The sequence below is a fragment of the Aptenodytes patagonicus genome, chromosome 3 (assembly GCF_965638725.1).
Source record: "Aptenodytes patagonicus chromosome 3, bAptPat1.pri.cur, whole genome shotgun sequence".
In the NCBI taxonomy this organism is placed as follows: Eukaryota; Metazoa; Chordata; class Aves; order Sphenisciformes; family Spheniscidae; genus Aptenodytes; species Aptenodytes patagonicus.
In genome coordinates this window covers 7,333,969-7,351,293 of record NC_134951.1, presented here as the reverse complement: position 1 = coordinate 7,351,293, position 17,325 = coordinate 7,333,969, and the positions used below count along the sequence as shown (strand labels likewise).

General features: G+C 41.7%; 1 protein-coding gene across 1 annotated transcript; it reads right to left on the bottom strand.

Annotated features, from left to right (window-relative positions):
* Nucleotides 1-2,322: 2,322 nt before the first annotated feature.
* Nucleotides 2,323-17,325, bottom strand: LOC143158949 (meprin A subunit alpha-like). Its single transcript, XM_076335414.1, has 14 exons — nt 17,257-17,325; nt 17,147-17,171; nt 17,003-17,056; nt 16,108-16,148; nt 15,919-15,997; nt 15,490-15,607; nt 13,727-13,902; nt 10,576-10,797; nt 9,440-9,589; nt 6,371-6,586; nt 5,001-5,459; nt 3,634-3,807; nt 2,841-3,048; nt 2,323-2,470 (listed from the first exon to the last, which is right to left on the bottom strand). Exons 1-14 carry the CDS (start codon nt 17,323-17,325, stop codon nt 2,323-2,325), a joined length of 2,139 nt encoding a protein of 712 aa, XP_076191529.1.

The window sequence follows — 17,325 nt, the reverse complement described above, 5'->3', positions numbered from 1 at the left end:
CCTTCGAGGTCAGGTTGGACGGGGCTCTGAGCAACCTGATCTAGTTGCAGATGTCCCTGCCCACGGCAGGGGGGTTGGACTAGATGACCTTTAGAGGTCCCTTCCAACCCAAACCATTCTGTGATTCTATGATATGTGAGAGGAACAACTCTGCAGACACCAAGGTCAGGGAAGAAGGAGAGGGAGGAGGTGCTCCAGGCGCCAGAGCAGAGATTCCCCTGCAGCCCATGGTGAAGACCGTGGTGAGGCAGGCTGTGCCCCTGCAGCCTGTGGAGGACCCCACACTGGAGCAGGTGGATGTGCCCAAAGGAGTCTGTCACCCCGTAGGAAGCCCGCGCTGGAGCAGGCTCCTGGCAGGACCTCTGGACCCGTGGACCCGTGGAGAGAGAGGAGCCCATGCTGGAACAGGTCTTCTGGCAGGACTTGTGACCCCACGGGGGACCCGTGCTGGAGCAGTCTGTTCCTGAAGGACTGCACCCTGTGCAAGGGACCCACGCTGGAGCAGTTCATGAAGAAATGTAGCCCGTGGGAAGGACTCATGTTGGAGAAGTTCGTGGAAGACTGTCTCCTGTGGGAGGGACCCCATGCTGGAGCAGGGGAAGAATGTGAGGAGTCCTCCCCCTGAGGAGGAAGGAGCGGCAGAGACAACGTGTGATGAACTGACCGCAACCCCCATTCCCCGTCCCCCTGCACCGCTGGGGGGGAGGAGGTAGAGGGCTTGGGAATAAAGTTAAGCCTGGGAAGAAGGGAGGGGTGGGGGAGAAGGTGTTTTAAGATTTGGTTTTATTTTCTCATTATCCTACTCTGATTTGATTGGTAATAAATTAAATTAATCTTCCCCAAGTTGAGTCTGTTTTGCCCGTGATGGTAATTGGTGAGTGATCTCTCCCTGTCCTTTCCTCGACCCACGAGCCTTTTGTTATATTTTCTCTCCCCTGTCCAGCTGAGGAGGGGAGTGACAGAGCGGCTTTGGGGGGCACCTGGCGTCCAGCCAGGGTCAACCCACCACACTGATATAAGTGTTCATTTTTATTTTATTCCAAATGCAGAGAATAAGAGGGACAGAGTATTAACTTGTTAATAATGCCTTAACTAAATGGATGGTTTGTCCCCACTCACGGCACTGGTGTGAGCACCAGGATGAATTCAAGTGTAAAAACAAGCAGAAACCAGCTCCCTGTGTACAACCTACTGCCATGAGAGTGCATGTTCCCTTGGCTTCCATCCCTTGTGACAGGTATCTGATGAACACAAGGGTAGCTTCACCCTCTGCAATTATTTACCATTTGCATTCTGAACTCCTTCTATTCTCATATGCAGGCAAGAAGAAACTGCTTTTGGAGGAAACCTGGGTAACAAAGTTTCAAGCGTGGAAACTGTTAGAGCCCTTGAAAGCAGGGATCTTGGGACATACTAGATCAGTTGCTTCCTGCCATCTGCAATAAGCTGTAGGTTGTTAACACCTTATCCGGCACCCACCAGCATCACAGACCCAGTCTTCATCTTCCCACACTCCCACCCCTCTCCTTGACTTGTGATTCCTAAAGGGATATGAATTCAATGGTAACTGCTACAGGTCCAATCCTATAACTGATGATCTGCTCCAATTTCATCCACTGCCTGCTGAAATCAAGGAAGCTTTATAGAAGTTTACAAGAACTTTGGATTATGCCCAGAGAATAGATTTACACTTGAATATTTGAAAACCTTATGTGGTGAGGTCTCCTAGAAAGACAACTAGCTTTAATATGAAATTATTTCTCTGCTAGAGAATTGGCAAAAAAACATAGTAGTAGTTTGCTATGAATTCTGTGTAGTAGCTACTCAGCTGTTGTAAACCAGCACAGCTCCATGGAAAATGAGTGTTGATGTACTGATTTACATACCTATGGATAGGTACCCTTTAGATTTCTTGAGTAATTTCTATAGGAAGATTTCTAGAATTTAATATATGAGCTTCTATGTGAATTTTTCCAGTGTTTTGAGAGGTTCTACCCATTATTTAATGTACATTTGAACTGTGGTTGAGAGTAAATGCATGGACTCCCAGCACTACCTCTTGCTATTGGATGAAGAAATGAAATAGTCAAAGAATACACAAGAGAGGCAGGGTATGAACTTTCATTAGACAGCAGTTCTACATGAAGTTCTTTAACTGCCAGGTCCTACAGAGTAAACAGATTGCTGCCAAGATGTTGATAGAGTATTTCATCCATATGCTGACTGGTCTTCTACAAATTGTATTCACCATTTTTTACTGAAAACTGATGTCTTATGAACCATTGAAAAATACAAGGCTGAGATTTATCCCCCTACAGCTCTTTATCTTCTAGACATCATGGAAATGAGGACGATGGTTAAGACAATGGTTCCAGCAATTCCACCAACTGTCATTCCCAGGATGTCCCCACGGACCTGCCTTGACTGACACCTCTCACCTGTAAAGAAGAAGGCTTGTCCTGATGGGCACCTGAGAAAATAAAGTACAGATTCACATGGATCAGGAGTTTTTTCCTGCCCTATAGGCCCACCTCAAGGTCCTCACACTCACTATCCTGGATGGGCAGTTCCCATTAGAGGGGTTCACGTCACAACATCCCCACCTTGTTTGGAGGCTATTTACATCCCCTGGAAGCACCACAGAATGGGGGGGGGGGTTGCCTCCCCTTATGGCTGCTGGTAGAAGCTAGTAAAAGTCACTGCAGTGAAGTGTTTTGTTCCTATTGCTCCCTGAAGACCTAGTGGCTCAGACCTCTGAGGTCTGTAGCTCTGAATACTTATTAGCTGCATCATTTGGTTCAGAAGAAAGTCAAGGCAAGCAGGGAAGAGATCGGTGGTACCTGCAGCTTGCTCTCCCTTTCACATTCACACAGACTCCGTCATTCTGGCAAGGGTTTGGGTCACATGGGTCTTGCAGATAAGGCAGCCGGTCTTGAACGGGCTCCATATCCTGGGCTGCTCTCTTCTGCCTTTCAAGAATGAGGCCCTCCATGAAGGCAGATTGTCCAGGGCCAACAGGGACTTCAGTGTTATTGAGGTGACTTAGATCTTTTAAAAAAGGAAAATGAGGAGAAAGACATCAGATAACAGTGAGTGATGCTATATATAGGATTCTTCATACCAGGGGCTCACAGGGCGCTTTGTGGACTGCAGGGTACTCCTTGTCCGTTTGCCCTTTACAGAGCTCTTGCCATATCACAGCAAGTTCTGCATATTTAAAGCACAAGGTAGAAAATAATACTGAAATTATGGTAACTAGTTAGGTAAATCAGTGTATTCCATACTTTGAAAAATTATGCCAAGTGTGGCTGTTCTGTTTGAAAATAAACACAACAAGGAAGGCCTTTTAGTATGTTCAATGCTTAGATATGGACATAGCTACTGGTTAGGGTGCTTAAAGACATCTAAGAAGTTAACCTTCGGTAAATCATTGCCACTTAGATTCCTCTGAACCCACAATCACTTTAGTCAACATCACCCACCTGAAACTAAGACACAGAAATGCTTTTAAAAGTTGATCCCCATTAGAAGAGAAGATGTCTCAGAGACAGGTGGCAATAGTTACTTGAATGTATGAAAAGAGATAGAAAGAATCACCCTTTTTGTAAGGAGAATCAGGAAAAGGGTCTTTACCATGAAATTCTGCAAAAATAATCAGGTCATCATTTTTCAGGAAGCTTCTCCGTCTCATCTGGCTGTGGGATATGAAGTTAGTCCATCCCCAGGGTACACTTCTATAGCAATTGCACGAGGCATCAAATTTTCCAGCAATTGATGGTTTGTCCCATATTAAGGTTCTGTTATTATCTGCAAAGAGAATATGAGTGACAAATAAGAACCACAAAGTTCTGCAGCTGGAAGTATGACATGGCTTTTTTTGTGCATTACAGTGTTAAATGGGATTTCTGCTGTAAAATCAAGTTCAGAGCTGAAATTCCCAAACAAATCACAGAGGATTGACAAATTCTGGGTGCCAGCAGATCCTTAGATATGGTCTGCATGAGGACCTCTTAGTCTATGTGAGGGCATTGAAATTCCACAACGCCTCTTTCATTGAGGACTAACCAAATGCAAGTTACCTCCTCGTTGTCACCAGCTAAGAGCTCCCTCCTGTTTAAGGACACTTCCTCAACAGTTTTTAAGTACCTATGGTTTAGAGTCTAGCAGATTTTGTTCATTGCTATGGTTCTGTTAAACATATTCATACCTAAGGTTTAAAACCTTCAGTAGTAGGTAGAAAAAGTGTGTACTAAACTTCCACTGGAAAAAGTGAAGAGGGATGGAGATTCATCTCTAGTATTTTGTTCTGTACCAAACTCAATATTGTCCTGTTGTTCTTATTTCTTTGAATTGCCGCATCCATGGGGAATCCTAGGGGTGGCTGTGGAACTATGGTGCTACATGCTATATAAACCTGGAGTTAAAAGGTAGCCCCTGTCTGAAAGAGTTCATAATCTGCAGTCTACACCCAGCCAAGCAAGACAGGCTTCAAATGCTGCAGACTGATCTCACAGGTGTTTTCAGGTATTTTTTTCTTAAATACAGCTACAGTGTGAACCCTGTGCATTCAGACCATGTATGTTCAAGTTAACCAAGCCTCCAAAATGCAGTCTTAACTTAAATTATTGTTGATTTAGTAATGGAATACAGCACCCTGCTGGCATGGCACCGTCCTCTGCTGATATGTCACCTATCATAATGGGCAAACCATAGGTAGAACGGGAATTGCAAGCTCTTAGGAGAACTCTGTATTTAGAGTCAAACTCAGATATCCCATGGATTGTTCATAATAACACCAACCTTCTGTGTGTCACTTTTCACATTAGATGATCTTTCACAGGCAGGAATTCTGAGTCACACACGGGAAAGTCATACACAGGGAAGTGTCCCAAATTGGGAAATGCAGCCAAAGTTGCCCAGCTCTGAGTCCTACACTCAGTCCTCTGACTCGGATTCCTTGGCTTTCATTTTTGTCATTCCTCCAGGTAGACACCACTTACCTGAGCTAACATGGTCTTTGCTTGTGGTGAAGCTTTTGCTTGAGGACATCCTTTTCAAGATGTCAGGGTCCTGGTCCAGCACTGTGAGTATAGCTTGGCGGTTCAGAGCTGGCCACTCCAGGACACCGTCGTTCTCTCCACTGCACAAATGAAAGGCAATGCGAGTGTAGCCACTCATTCTGGAGTGGGGATACAAACTTATGCCGAAACCGTAACCCTCAGGGCTATAAAACCGGGGGCTTTGAATAACATCACTTGATGCGTTTTCAAGGATTTGGCTGAAATTCCGAATCACCCACACAGCCGTGGGACAGGGGGTCTCTGTCAGTGTGACATCATCGATAGCAATCCCACCAGATGAAGACCTGGGGTTGCCCTTTAGTCCTTGAAAGAGGTAACGGAACTTCTTCTGAGCGTTGAGTGTTACGTGGGCAATTTTCCAGTTATAGTCATTATCCGCTTTGGTAAAAGGAAAGCAAAACATTACCATCAGCATGATTAGTGATGTTATGAAACAGCTTATTCCTAGCCATCCATTCCAGCTGCATTTTTAGACAGCTGGACCTCTCACAGAGTCGTGAGGGCTGGAGATCTTAAGCTGATATTGTGATTATAGTATACTCACATTGCCTTATCATCTAAATGCTTTGGACACATTGTATTAGGAACTCTTCACGCATTAATGAATGACAATCTCTAGTATAAAGGGCAACAGTCTAAAGCCCAAGACATAACAAGTGGATGGGAGTCAATGACCCAATATGTTAGAATTAACTGTTGCTGCCACTTTTCCAGGGACATATCCATCCCTGCAAACTGCTGCAGCTTGATATAGGCAGGTTGTTACAGGTCTTGGGTTTTGACAACATAAACGCATAGTGCCACAGTGGCTTAATTTGTCCTATTTAGCAAAATCACCCAAAGTGGGAACTCAGTTCACATTTCCAAAATGACATATGTTTTTATATTTCCAACCATATGAAAATCAGGCTGGGATTCTTATTGACTGCAGATGAGCACAGGTATTTGCATCTGGACAGCTCACTGTTAGATCATCAAACAGCCAGTGGAGATCTAGTCAATTGATCTCCAGCAGAGTTTGGGGTCCCTCTCAATCACTGAGTGTAACATAACATTATTAGGAACATTGTGGCTTCTGCTGTGGAGCACCTAAATTACATTATTACAACCCACAATTTCATTGCTAAATGCCTTCAGGTAATACCAAAATCCTTAGCCGGATTGCAAGATATTCTGGTAGCTTTGGGAAAATCTGTTGATTTCTGAGCCAATCCACTGCATTCATGGACTCAGTAAGATAACTTTTCCTCCCCCAGTATTCTATATATTCCTCATATTTCCAGCATTACCTTGAAAGGTTTGAATTTTCCTCATCTTGCGAACATTTCCAGTGCCATCATCCTCTTTAAGCCAGATGATCAGCTTGTCAGAAAGGCTTCCTGTGATCTTATAGAAGAACTGGAGACACTGATGAGTTCTCTTTGGATAAAGGATTCGAGACTCTAGGATTGCCACCTCCTCTGCCTTGCCAGAGCTGGTGCTGAAGTACATGAAATAGCCAGCATCTGTGAAGAAAGTGCGGAGTGCCACTGTCTCTTTCCAGGTTTCCTGCTAGCTGCATGGTGTAAATTTATCATTTCCACCCCACTTTTTTAGTAGGCATAAGCATAGTACTTAACATGAATAGCAGAGGAAATGGTATGTGATAACCATCCAAGACAGACCAGGATAAGAACAGGACTAGTAGTTTAGCATACATACGGAACTCATTGCTAGCAGCTTATGTCAATTTTACATTAATTGGTCTAGTTGGAAGTTGGATGCCTCAGGGATGTCAGAGATATGAGACAGAGGATTCAGTGCTGACTGCAAGTGACTAGTAAACATATTTTTTACTTGATTTATACTGAAGACAATCTAAAGGTGCAATCTTAGAGATCACATGCTATGTTACCTTGTAAAGAGTAAAATAATTTCTTATCAGTGATGAAGATAATAAAAAAGAGTTGGACATGGAACTACCACTCTCCTGACCTTGAACATGAAAAAGCTTTTTTTTACAGCTTGCCCAAAGACTTTTTGAAACTCAGCTTCTCAGTTTGGGGAAATTATTTAAGAATTCTTGCCCCTCTAGTTTAATTTCCCACCAACATTTTCTGAAGTGTTCTTTACTTTAGATTTGAAATGTCTACTTTTATCCTTATATTTGCAAGGGATTCACCATTTGCACATATATCTTATCTTGGTATCACCACATGGAGTTGTCACGTCTTATCTGTATTGCATTGCTCTTTTGTTATTTGTTATAGTCTATGATTAAATTAACAAGTGAAATTCTTTTAGCTGTTGTGTGAAAGCTTCCTCTGTTGGGGGCTGGTTTCTAGGACTCTTGTCCAAGCTAACATCTAGGGCATCACCAGTTAAACCTGCAGCTGCATAAACACAGTACAGCCTCCTGCACGGTTAGTGGAGCTGTTCGAGCTGTTCTGTTTATCGTGTTCGCTCTAACCATGTCAGGGGAATATTCTCCATTACCTCCCACACGGTAGCAATGCTTCAAACTCATACCCGTAGAAACCTTGCCAAAGATACCTAATTGCTTTATGCACATGTATGACACTTCACCATAAGTTAAATTTATGTTAAATTTAAGTATGTTAAATATAAGTATGATCACTGTTGCTCCAAGTGAGAAACAGGGCTGTGAGCTTTATTCAGGTGCCTAACTTTGTTGTTGAATTTATTATGGTATCAAACCCCCAAATGATCTAGGCTCTACCTCCTTTTTAATAAGAAAGTCAAGTAAAGGCAACATCAAACATCTGTGGCAATTAGAATACGTCCTTAGCAGACTTCAGCATGGGGATACAGGGATCAAATCCAGAGCCAGGCTGCCAGCTCCTTTCTAAATGTTCGGCTGTACTTTCCTTCCTTCGGTTTAGCCAGTATTAAGTCAAAAACCCAAGAAGTAAAAATTGTTTGGGCAAAATATGATCCATCTGTGTTAGAAACCTAAAATTTGCCCACACTTGAGATGACTGCAGAACGAGTTCTCCAAAAATGTCTAAATTTGAATGAACCAAGGGTCATTGTAAGGCGTCCAAAAGGCACTCCCTACTCATGCAATTCATTTAGACACTCTGGAGATCCTCAGAGGCACTTACCCCTCTCCATTAACTCTTCAGATGACGTCGATGATTATTTTGTACTGAGTCACTACATGCTAAAGCATAAGTGCAAGTTAAGTGCTTACTTTAGACAAATTGGATTTTACCTGATAAACAACTCAGCAAAATTATTTTTCAGTTACTGAATTATACTATGCGGGCAAAAAAAAAGGAAAGAATTAAAAAAGTCAGATGAGGTTAGGAGCATGTACTTCTAGAAGCTGTCAGATGGTTTTCTTGAGTTATATTGCATCCTTGGACCTGATCAACAAATACCAGCATTATAAGAGGTTGAGGATCTGTTTTTTCCAGTGGGTGGGTCACATAAGGGGAATAGTCTACTCCTGAGTGCAGCAAGTCAAATTTTTCCTTTACCAAAGAGTAACAAAGCACAACTGAATGTGCTTTAGGCCAGGATTCCTTCATTCTGTACTTAGGCAAAATTTACCACAAAAATCACTTTTTTTTTTAAGTCTGTAGTAGTTCACCCTGTCTAAATAATGACAAATCAGGCCCTTGCTTTTCAGAACTGCTTGTTGGGATTTAATCTTTATTCTCACTTGTAAGCTAGCACCCTGCAACTGTGACTGGGGCTGACTCCACCCTTTTTGAGATTTTATTCCTCTGAAAAATGGCAAAATTACCATGTGAAAAAGAAAATTATCCCTAAACTCCTATCATAAAATACTTCGCAACTTTCTTCTACCTCCAGAACCAGCACTCCTCAAGCTTAGCTTATCATTCACTTTGCAAACACAACATTTATGAGTGGCTACGAGTGCTGTTTCATTCTTATCATGGGGTAACATAATTCTTATTCAGACTTTGGAAGTTGCAGTAAATCCTTTTTCAGGTTATATTTAAAAGGCCTCTAGTTAAGATTGTTCTTTGTCCCCTTTTATCTTGCTAGTGTGGAGAACATTCCACTATGTTGAAAAAGCTTAATGAGAGCACGAGTGCAACCATAAACACACTCACAGGGCAAAGACACGTGAAAGGAAAAAGGGCTTTTTGCTTAATTAGAAACATTACAATTCAAATGTTTGCTGGTTAGTATTCTAAATATAGTCATTTAATCCTGTATTTTCAGAGTAGCCAGTACTGGGTTTTCTCAAGGCTTGACTATGACAGGTTCAGAGAAGTTGTTAAAGACACTGTAGTTAAAGTACACAGACCAGCACAGACATGCGCAAGGGACCATTACTCCAGCTAACCCCTTTTCCATAGGACAGTGTTCTGTTACTTCCTTACCTCTACAGCGCCCAGAAAGTGTGTGGTCTTCCTGCCCTGTAGCACTGCTCTGTTGATGGACCCAGTCTAGATCATCTCTGGTGCCCTGAATCATGCCGCAGATATTTTCAAACTCAAAAGAACACTGGTCCAAAAAGGTGTGAGTTGAAGCTGAAAAAAAATGCACACATGGTTACCTCCAAAGTAGTATCTCATTAAAATTTCTGCTTTAATTTTAGGGGATTTTGTTTACACTAGTATAGACATCACGTAGAGGAGACAACCCAGAGCAGATGTGAGCCCAAAGACTCAAAAGAGGAAAAGTTTGATTCCTGGAGGGATTCCCTGCATAAAGATACCAACACTTGACCACTTTGCAGAAGGTTAACAAACTCCCACGCCACAGCTGAAGCACAGTGACTGGTGGTGGCTGTCTTTATGCCTGCTTGTAAGCCTTGGAGAGACAAGTCACTTTGTGGACAGTGGTGGTGTTGCATTTAACCATTCCTCTGCTGGAGGTTATTGTTCTTCATGGCTCACTTGTCTGCTTGAGGAGCATAAGCACTGTTCTTCCACTTCAAGCAAAGTCCACCCAGTTACCTTAGGCTGGTTCAGCTGAGTTTGCTTGCAAGTGGATGCTTCTGTTGGCAGATCCATGGGGACAAGAACTTCTCGCTAATAATCACACACGGTGATAACATCTTCAAACCAGCTTAGCAACAAACTAGGCAGAGTGTTGGACTCTAGTCTTAGCCAATCTCGGGTGCAAAATAATCTAATTGAGACCGACTGCCAGTAAAAGAGGACAAAGTACAGTTGCATTCACCTCCCAAAAGAGGCACAATGAAGCTGCCCACACACCAGCAGAACACAACCACATGTCTGAACCCCTAGGAGCAACATGGAAGAAAAGATGTGAATGGATTGACTTTCATTGACTAATTGAACTTTTACAAAAGTAATGACAGTTAATAGAGCCAAAGAGAGGGATAAGGAGGGAATAAACAGTTTGGGTCTCTACACCACAGGTCCTCTCCCATACCGCCTCAAAAGCACCTGAGAAGAGCTTTTGTGGTTTTAGAGACATAAGGGAGGTAAACCAGCCAGGCTCAAGTATAAACAAAGAAACAGTTTGCCATGGTTAAATTATGACTCACTGCAGTTATACATGCGATTCAGTCTTTCCAGGTCAATGGCACTGAAGTCTAGACGTTGTCCAATTATATTATCAAATTCTGGTATCTTCGCTGTGATTGTAGGGATGCTTTTATTTTTGTTAAATGAAAGTGGTTCATAGTGCATCAATGATTCGTAGTCATAGGGGGTGTTCAGATCAGTGATGAAGCTGTCATCATACCTCAGAAAATTGTGCTCTTGGTCTGGTAAAAAAACAGAAAAGTGCTTCATTTTTAGAGGAACTGGAAAGGAAATGGCTTTAGCATGGCCGCTTGGATACAGTTTTCTGAGACAGAATTGATATACCTGAAAGCAATTACTTTATGATAAATTATTCAAATTTAGCAAGATTTGTTTATGAAGTAACTTGGATGACAAAGCAGTGTCTTTAGATTGCAGTTCTGCACCCTCACATGTGACTTCAGTAAGTTCAAAATCAAATATCAATGAGCTGCAAAGAATGGGATATATAGGAGGTCAGATTAGACGGTCTAATAGTACCTAGGCATCCTGAAGGATTAAGCTTAAGGATTAATGTACTCCATTCCAGAGGCTGTGAATATTGATGCAAATGTTTCCCAGGATATTCGATCATATATGAACAAGGAGAGGCCCTGAAGCCCTCCACTTATTAAGGGGACAGGTATGACAGTCCTGGAGTGCCTCCAGGTTCTGTTCTTCTTTGAAGCAAAGAATACATTAGGAATCTGTGAAAAAAAAAATGGTTTTACCCTAGATTGACAATATTGCTATGATATTTCTATTGAAATGTCTTTTAGAAACATGTTTCTCATGGTTTCTTAGAGAAAGCTTTTCATTATGAAGGTGTCTGCTAGGGCAGAGAGAGGGAGCCATTTCACATATTTTGGTATGGAAGTAAAGAGAGATTGCCAGCATTTCCAACCACAAGTATTTTCAGAATATTTGGCATTCGCTCTCCAGGAATAAAGAGCACATGACTGCGCTCAGTGGATAATTACAGCTTCTCCGTGTAAAGGCTGCCCTTCTCTTCTGCAAGTCCATTCTGGGTGCAAAGGTCTTCAGTCCAAGGCTTGAGATTGTATAAGAGCTTGGGATTGTTTTCTTACAGATACTTGAATTGCACCTTTTATCAAAAAGGGTAAGAATCTTGCTAATTAAGTGCTATCACTTTTTATAGCTGGGGGAAAAATCTTGGCAGGACACAGGCATGTGTAATGAAGCTGGTTTTTAAGATCATTACCAGGCAAAGGGTAACTTCTGTGTGTTTTTAAAAGAAATAAACCATACAGCAAGGAGGCTATTCCATTAGGCTGTCTTGTGTGTTTTCTCTGAAGTCTAATAGGCTTATTAGCTTTTCTGTCAACAGCAACAGGAATAGGGGATCTCTCCTCTCATCAGCCAGCTATCTGCATTGCAGTTTATGAAAATGCATTATGGCAAAAACTGTTACCATGCTATTAAATTTGGGTTTGCGGATCACTAATGCGGGAACAGATGTGCACACACACAGAGAGCACAGTCATATCAGCCTCATTTCCCTTTAGAGGAGCAGACATCTTTCAGATGGCTTCAGTAGAAGTCTTCTACTTAATGAATTTGCCTAACTGGAAAATGAGATTTTATAGTATGGGTAGAAACCCACATAATATAGGAATTGACTGTAATGATATCAGACCAGCCCCAGGACTCCATCCAAAATAGTGTCACAATAAAGTCCATTGAGAGAAGATTGAATGATATATTTTTTGGAAAGAAAAAAAAAAAAGAATGCATGGAGAATTGGCACTGTTTTGTCAAGCTTTTCAATACCTCTGTACATCAGAGCTCACAATAGTGCATTATAAGTACATTGTAAGTCTTCTTGCTTTGGAGGTGATTAGTTACAGTCCACAGCAAAAAGGGGCCCAAAAGTTAGAGTCTAGATACTATTATCATCATCATCATCACCTTCATCACCATCATTCAAGATGAGATCAAGTTAGTAATAAGGCGACTTGTTTTTAGTGCTGTTCATAACAATAAAAATGATGGTCTGCAAAATCAACATCCACATCCCATCTACTGCTCAGCCACCCCAAAAGAGACTACATGTACAGGGTAGAAGCAAGTAGGAATGCACATGGCCATTCAACTTGGGGCAATTCAAAATATCAGATACTGCACTTAGAGGGCAGCAGAAATTGCTTGTACCAGCAGTTCTTATCTATCCAAAAGAGACCACAGTGGTCCCTGAATCTTGTTCCTTTCTGATGACTATTTTGCATGTATTTTTCACTTATTTGCAAAGATGGTGACTGCGTAAACCTGGAGACTGAAGTGATCAGTTTGTCCACACAGAGCATGAGCAATTGCAGGACAACTGCAAAGTTGGCACCACCACTGGCATCGCAAAGCTCCATCACTGGGAACAAGAGTTTAATCTTTGCTAGCGTGCCTTTCAGAACTTGTTATAGACTCCCATTCACCCTTTTTCAAATATATGATCATTAAGTAGTATGGAACCAGACCTCACAGGAGGCAGCAGGATAAACTGCCTAGGGACCAGGGGCACTGTGGAGAGTTTGCTGAAATTCAGTACCTGATGATACTAAGGCTGATGGCAAGAACCCACAGACACACTGGGCAGGGGAGAGCAGGCTAGGGCCTATTTTATGTGTCTCATCTGATCTAATCACTTTGAGGCTTCTTCATGTACTAAGTAAATCTTTCCAGTTTCAGGAAAGACTGAATCTCTGAGTATAAAAACCTTTCAGATTTTGAGAAGACCTTTGATTAAAGAAGAGCCACCTGAAAGCTCACCATGCCAGTAAGTTTACAATTTGCATTACACAGCAAGAGAAAAGAGACTCATAGAGAGGGGAAGTGATCTGTTCAAAATCAGAGAGCAGACCAGTCCTGGAGCCAACGGGAAATAAAGTCTTCTGACTTCCAAGCAGGGCCTCTCTCTTCTGGCCTTAGACAGTCCCTGGTCTTTGACCAGAGAAGTTGTATCAAAATACTGCTACAGCTACAGATTGATTTACAGTGGTCTCAGGTGTGGCCCAGTGTTTCTAAAACCATATCTTTAAGAAGGTCTTAAAATCTAGGAGGGAAAATAAGATACTGATGGGTCTGCACTTAACAAAACCTGACTTGAAGGTCAAAACCCACCTGTAATAATTTCATCCCACCAGATGGTCACATAGTCATCCCGGTCCATCCTCGACTGCTCATGATAAAATCCCAAAGCATGCAGGATCTCATGTTCCACAATTGCTCTGTAGTCACACCCTGTCCCAATAGAGAGGTTCTGTCCAGTCTGCAGGTCCCCCACCATGGACCAACACCTGAGAAAGAGATCTTAGTGTCTGTTAAGTAGAGTTTTCTTCTCTGTATTTAAGTTCCCATTCTGCTCACTGGATTTAAAGTAATAACAGAACAGGTTTAAACATAAAAGGCATAATATAAATCATTATTTAGCTGCTAACCAAGTGCCTTGATAGCCTACAGATCCTCTGCTCTGAAAGCAAAGTAAGCCCTGAAAACATACTTGCTATCACTTGCATGAGGCCAGCATTTTACATACCCTCTGTTAGACAAGCTCACCTCTGATTTTTGAGATCCACAGAAGTTTAGTCCTATATCAGCTGCCATTTTGCCAAGAAACATGCCAAGAAACATATTACATACATAGAAACAGTAAACTCGTCAAGACAGACTGAGCTTTTCTGCAATCACTTGGGCTAGAGAAAGGATCTAGGAGGATTTAGGATAGTAGCATTTGGTCCTTTTTAACATCAACTGTGCAATGCATTGGCTGGCGGGAAATTACGTCTCTTTGTGTGAGGGCACGACTCAGCAGAGGCTAACCATGATTGAGGAGGGAGCTCCTCAGCCAATTCACTGGGAACTTTTTGGGGTAGCTCGAGGATGATGTGGGAAGCAACTGCTAAAGAGCACCAGCTTGGACTGCAGCTGCATTTGCACATCACAAAGCAGCGTCGGGTCAAGTTTGTTGAATGAGCTCTGAACACACCAATGTGGGTGCTGAAAACAAAGAGCTGGAGCCTATGGTCTCTTGAATAGCTGCTACCAGGAGTTTGCAGTACCAGGCTCTTCAGCACCAACTTGTCAAAAATCATGGTGCTTGCACAGTCTGGTAAGAGAAGTGTCATAGGACATATTACCCAAGGAAGAGCTGAGGGCAGAAATACCAATGTCTATAGGCCTTTATGAAGTTCTGGGAGAACAAGGAATATTCACAGCTGATATAGTGAGAAGATTTTTGTGCTTTTCTAGATGTTCTTTCAAAGCATGTTTAGATGTAGGAAATAAAATAAATCTTTCCAGGTCCTGGAAAACCTGAATCTCTGAGTATAAAACCTTTTGAGTTTTCAGCAGGACCTTTCATTAAAGAAGAGCCACCTCAAAACCATAACACTATTACAATAAACTGGCTTTCCATAGCTTTTTTTTTTTTTTTTTTTGACCTGTTTCAAAACAGGTTTGGGGTTTTTTTTGACCAAAGATTTAAAAATCTAAATTCTGGCTATTCACATCCTTGGTAAGTTAAGAGGATGTACACGGGGGTGGTTTCACCCACCACTGAAATGGAAAAAAACCCTAGGTAGGAAAGTGGGAGCAGTTGAAGAAAACACAGCAATGCTGGGTTTCACCTTACCAGAGAGTAACCATCCAAATGTTAGATGCCCATTCCAAGTTCATCACCTGAACATCCTCTGCAGTCAGCAGAGGGAGGCAGCTGCTTCCAAGCTCTGTATCTAAGAAGGCAAGATGGGTTGCTTTCTCGGTGGCCTCTTTTTCTCCGCTGACAACAAACTTAGACTAAACTTTTAGACTGCTGAAGTCAAATGGAATGAATTCCCAGCTGATTCTACACAGCAAAACTAAACAGAAATTGATATAACCCTTACCCGTTTTCTTTTCTAAAGAATATGTAGGTTCTCTCTCCTTCATATGGCTTGAAATCAATGCAAGACTTAAGGCGGAACATTTCAAATGCCTGGAGAATGACTCCTTTGGCATTCAGATCTGGAAAATATGCATCAGGAAAGCACCTTTAACACAGATCATTCACCCTGGAAAGGTAAGGTATGTACACAGATATATGCTTGGGACCAAAAGAAAAATTATTGAAAAGAAAAATGATCGAATTTGATTAAATTGTGTTTTGCTATGATAGCTGTGGAAGAAAAAAAATGGTTTTGATATAAAGGAGCCATCTAGTTATTAGTGAATTTTAATGTGAGAGAACCAGTTCTGAAAAAGGTAATTTTTTAATCACAGTGACTCCAGCGCAAATAAGGATTGGAGCTAAAATCTGAATACAGTATTTGCATTACCTAGGTTATCACCCAGAATATAGGGAATGGGGAACTTCCATCTGTAGGTCTCATTTCTTAGGGCATTTCGCTGATTTTGCTGAAAAGGGAATTAACAGCTGGTGATGCATCTGCTGCAGGGAGATGGGCTGATTTGTACCAAAAATACAATTAGGACAAGTGATAGATAAAAAGTTTTTAATTACTTACAGGGAGCAAGATATCACCTTGAAAGAGGTCCAGTCCAGCAGCTGAAAAGTAGTTTAATGAAAGATAATGTAAATGAAATATCAAATATCAAATGTATTTCACCTCATAAACCATATTGAGCCTACTTATACAAGGTTAATGTCCTTGGCCATTTACAGAAAATAAAGAAGGACCAGCCTCTCTACACTGAAATATAGGGACAGGTCTAAAAGTAACAGTAGTTTTTATTCAATATTTACTACTCGGCAATGTCTGCATTTTTGGTGGCAGAAATCTGGTGGCCACCGTTATCCATGTCTAGTTTGATAACCTCTTGCTTGCTGTCAGGCACTGGCAACAGTCACACAGTGAGACAATGCTCTAGAGAATATAGTAATACTAAGTAAAGCATCAGGAAGAATATCGTACAGTGCACCATCAAAGGATATATGGAAATTTGCATTACAGGAAATAAAAAAAATAGAGGAAGACAGTACAGTGTGTTGTGTCTTTTCCATTTTATTTCCTTACTACTTATATAGAAGCTCAATAAACATCTAAGCTATTTTCCACTTTATAACACTTTATAAAAATCATATAGACTTAGGGGGGGAATGCTGGTGGGACTCCAGAGCCTTTCCAATTGATACAGCGTGTTACTGCCTTAACCCAGTGGGTCTGTCCAAACTTCAAAAGTGAAAGACATCTGCATGCCTTGTCCACATAGGGTTACAGTCCTAGGATAGATTCAAGTGTCATAGCCAAAGGAAGGTAACTGAGAGCTCACTTAATTATATTTCTCTTGTTACCACGAACTACCTGACCATCAGTCACCCACGTCTTTTTTACGATACTGAAAATTCAGCATTTTGCTCACAATTTTTCAGGCTTTATGAGATTTTAGACATGAACTCACCTAAGTTTATGTCTGGAATGTCTTTGATTATCTCACCAACATCAGCATCTGCTGCTGCAAGACAGATAAAACGTGTTCAGATGTGGTGGCACACAGCAAGCAAAAGAAAATGCTTCAAAAATCAAGAGTTCACAGAGCACTTACCAGCTTCACTGGAGAGGTGCCCAACCTGAAAGAGAATAAAATACAACCACTGTAAGGTATGAGATGCCTCTGGACCAAGAGGAGCCTGTAGAAATCAGGTTTCTACTTACAGAGACTGGAGTACCATACACATAACATAACAGAAGCGCCAGGCAGAGCAGGAAGATGCTGGAGCCCAT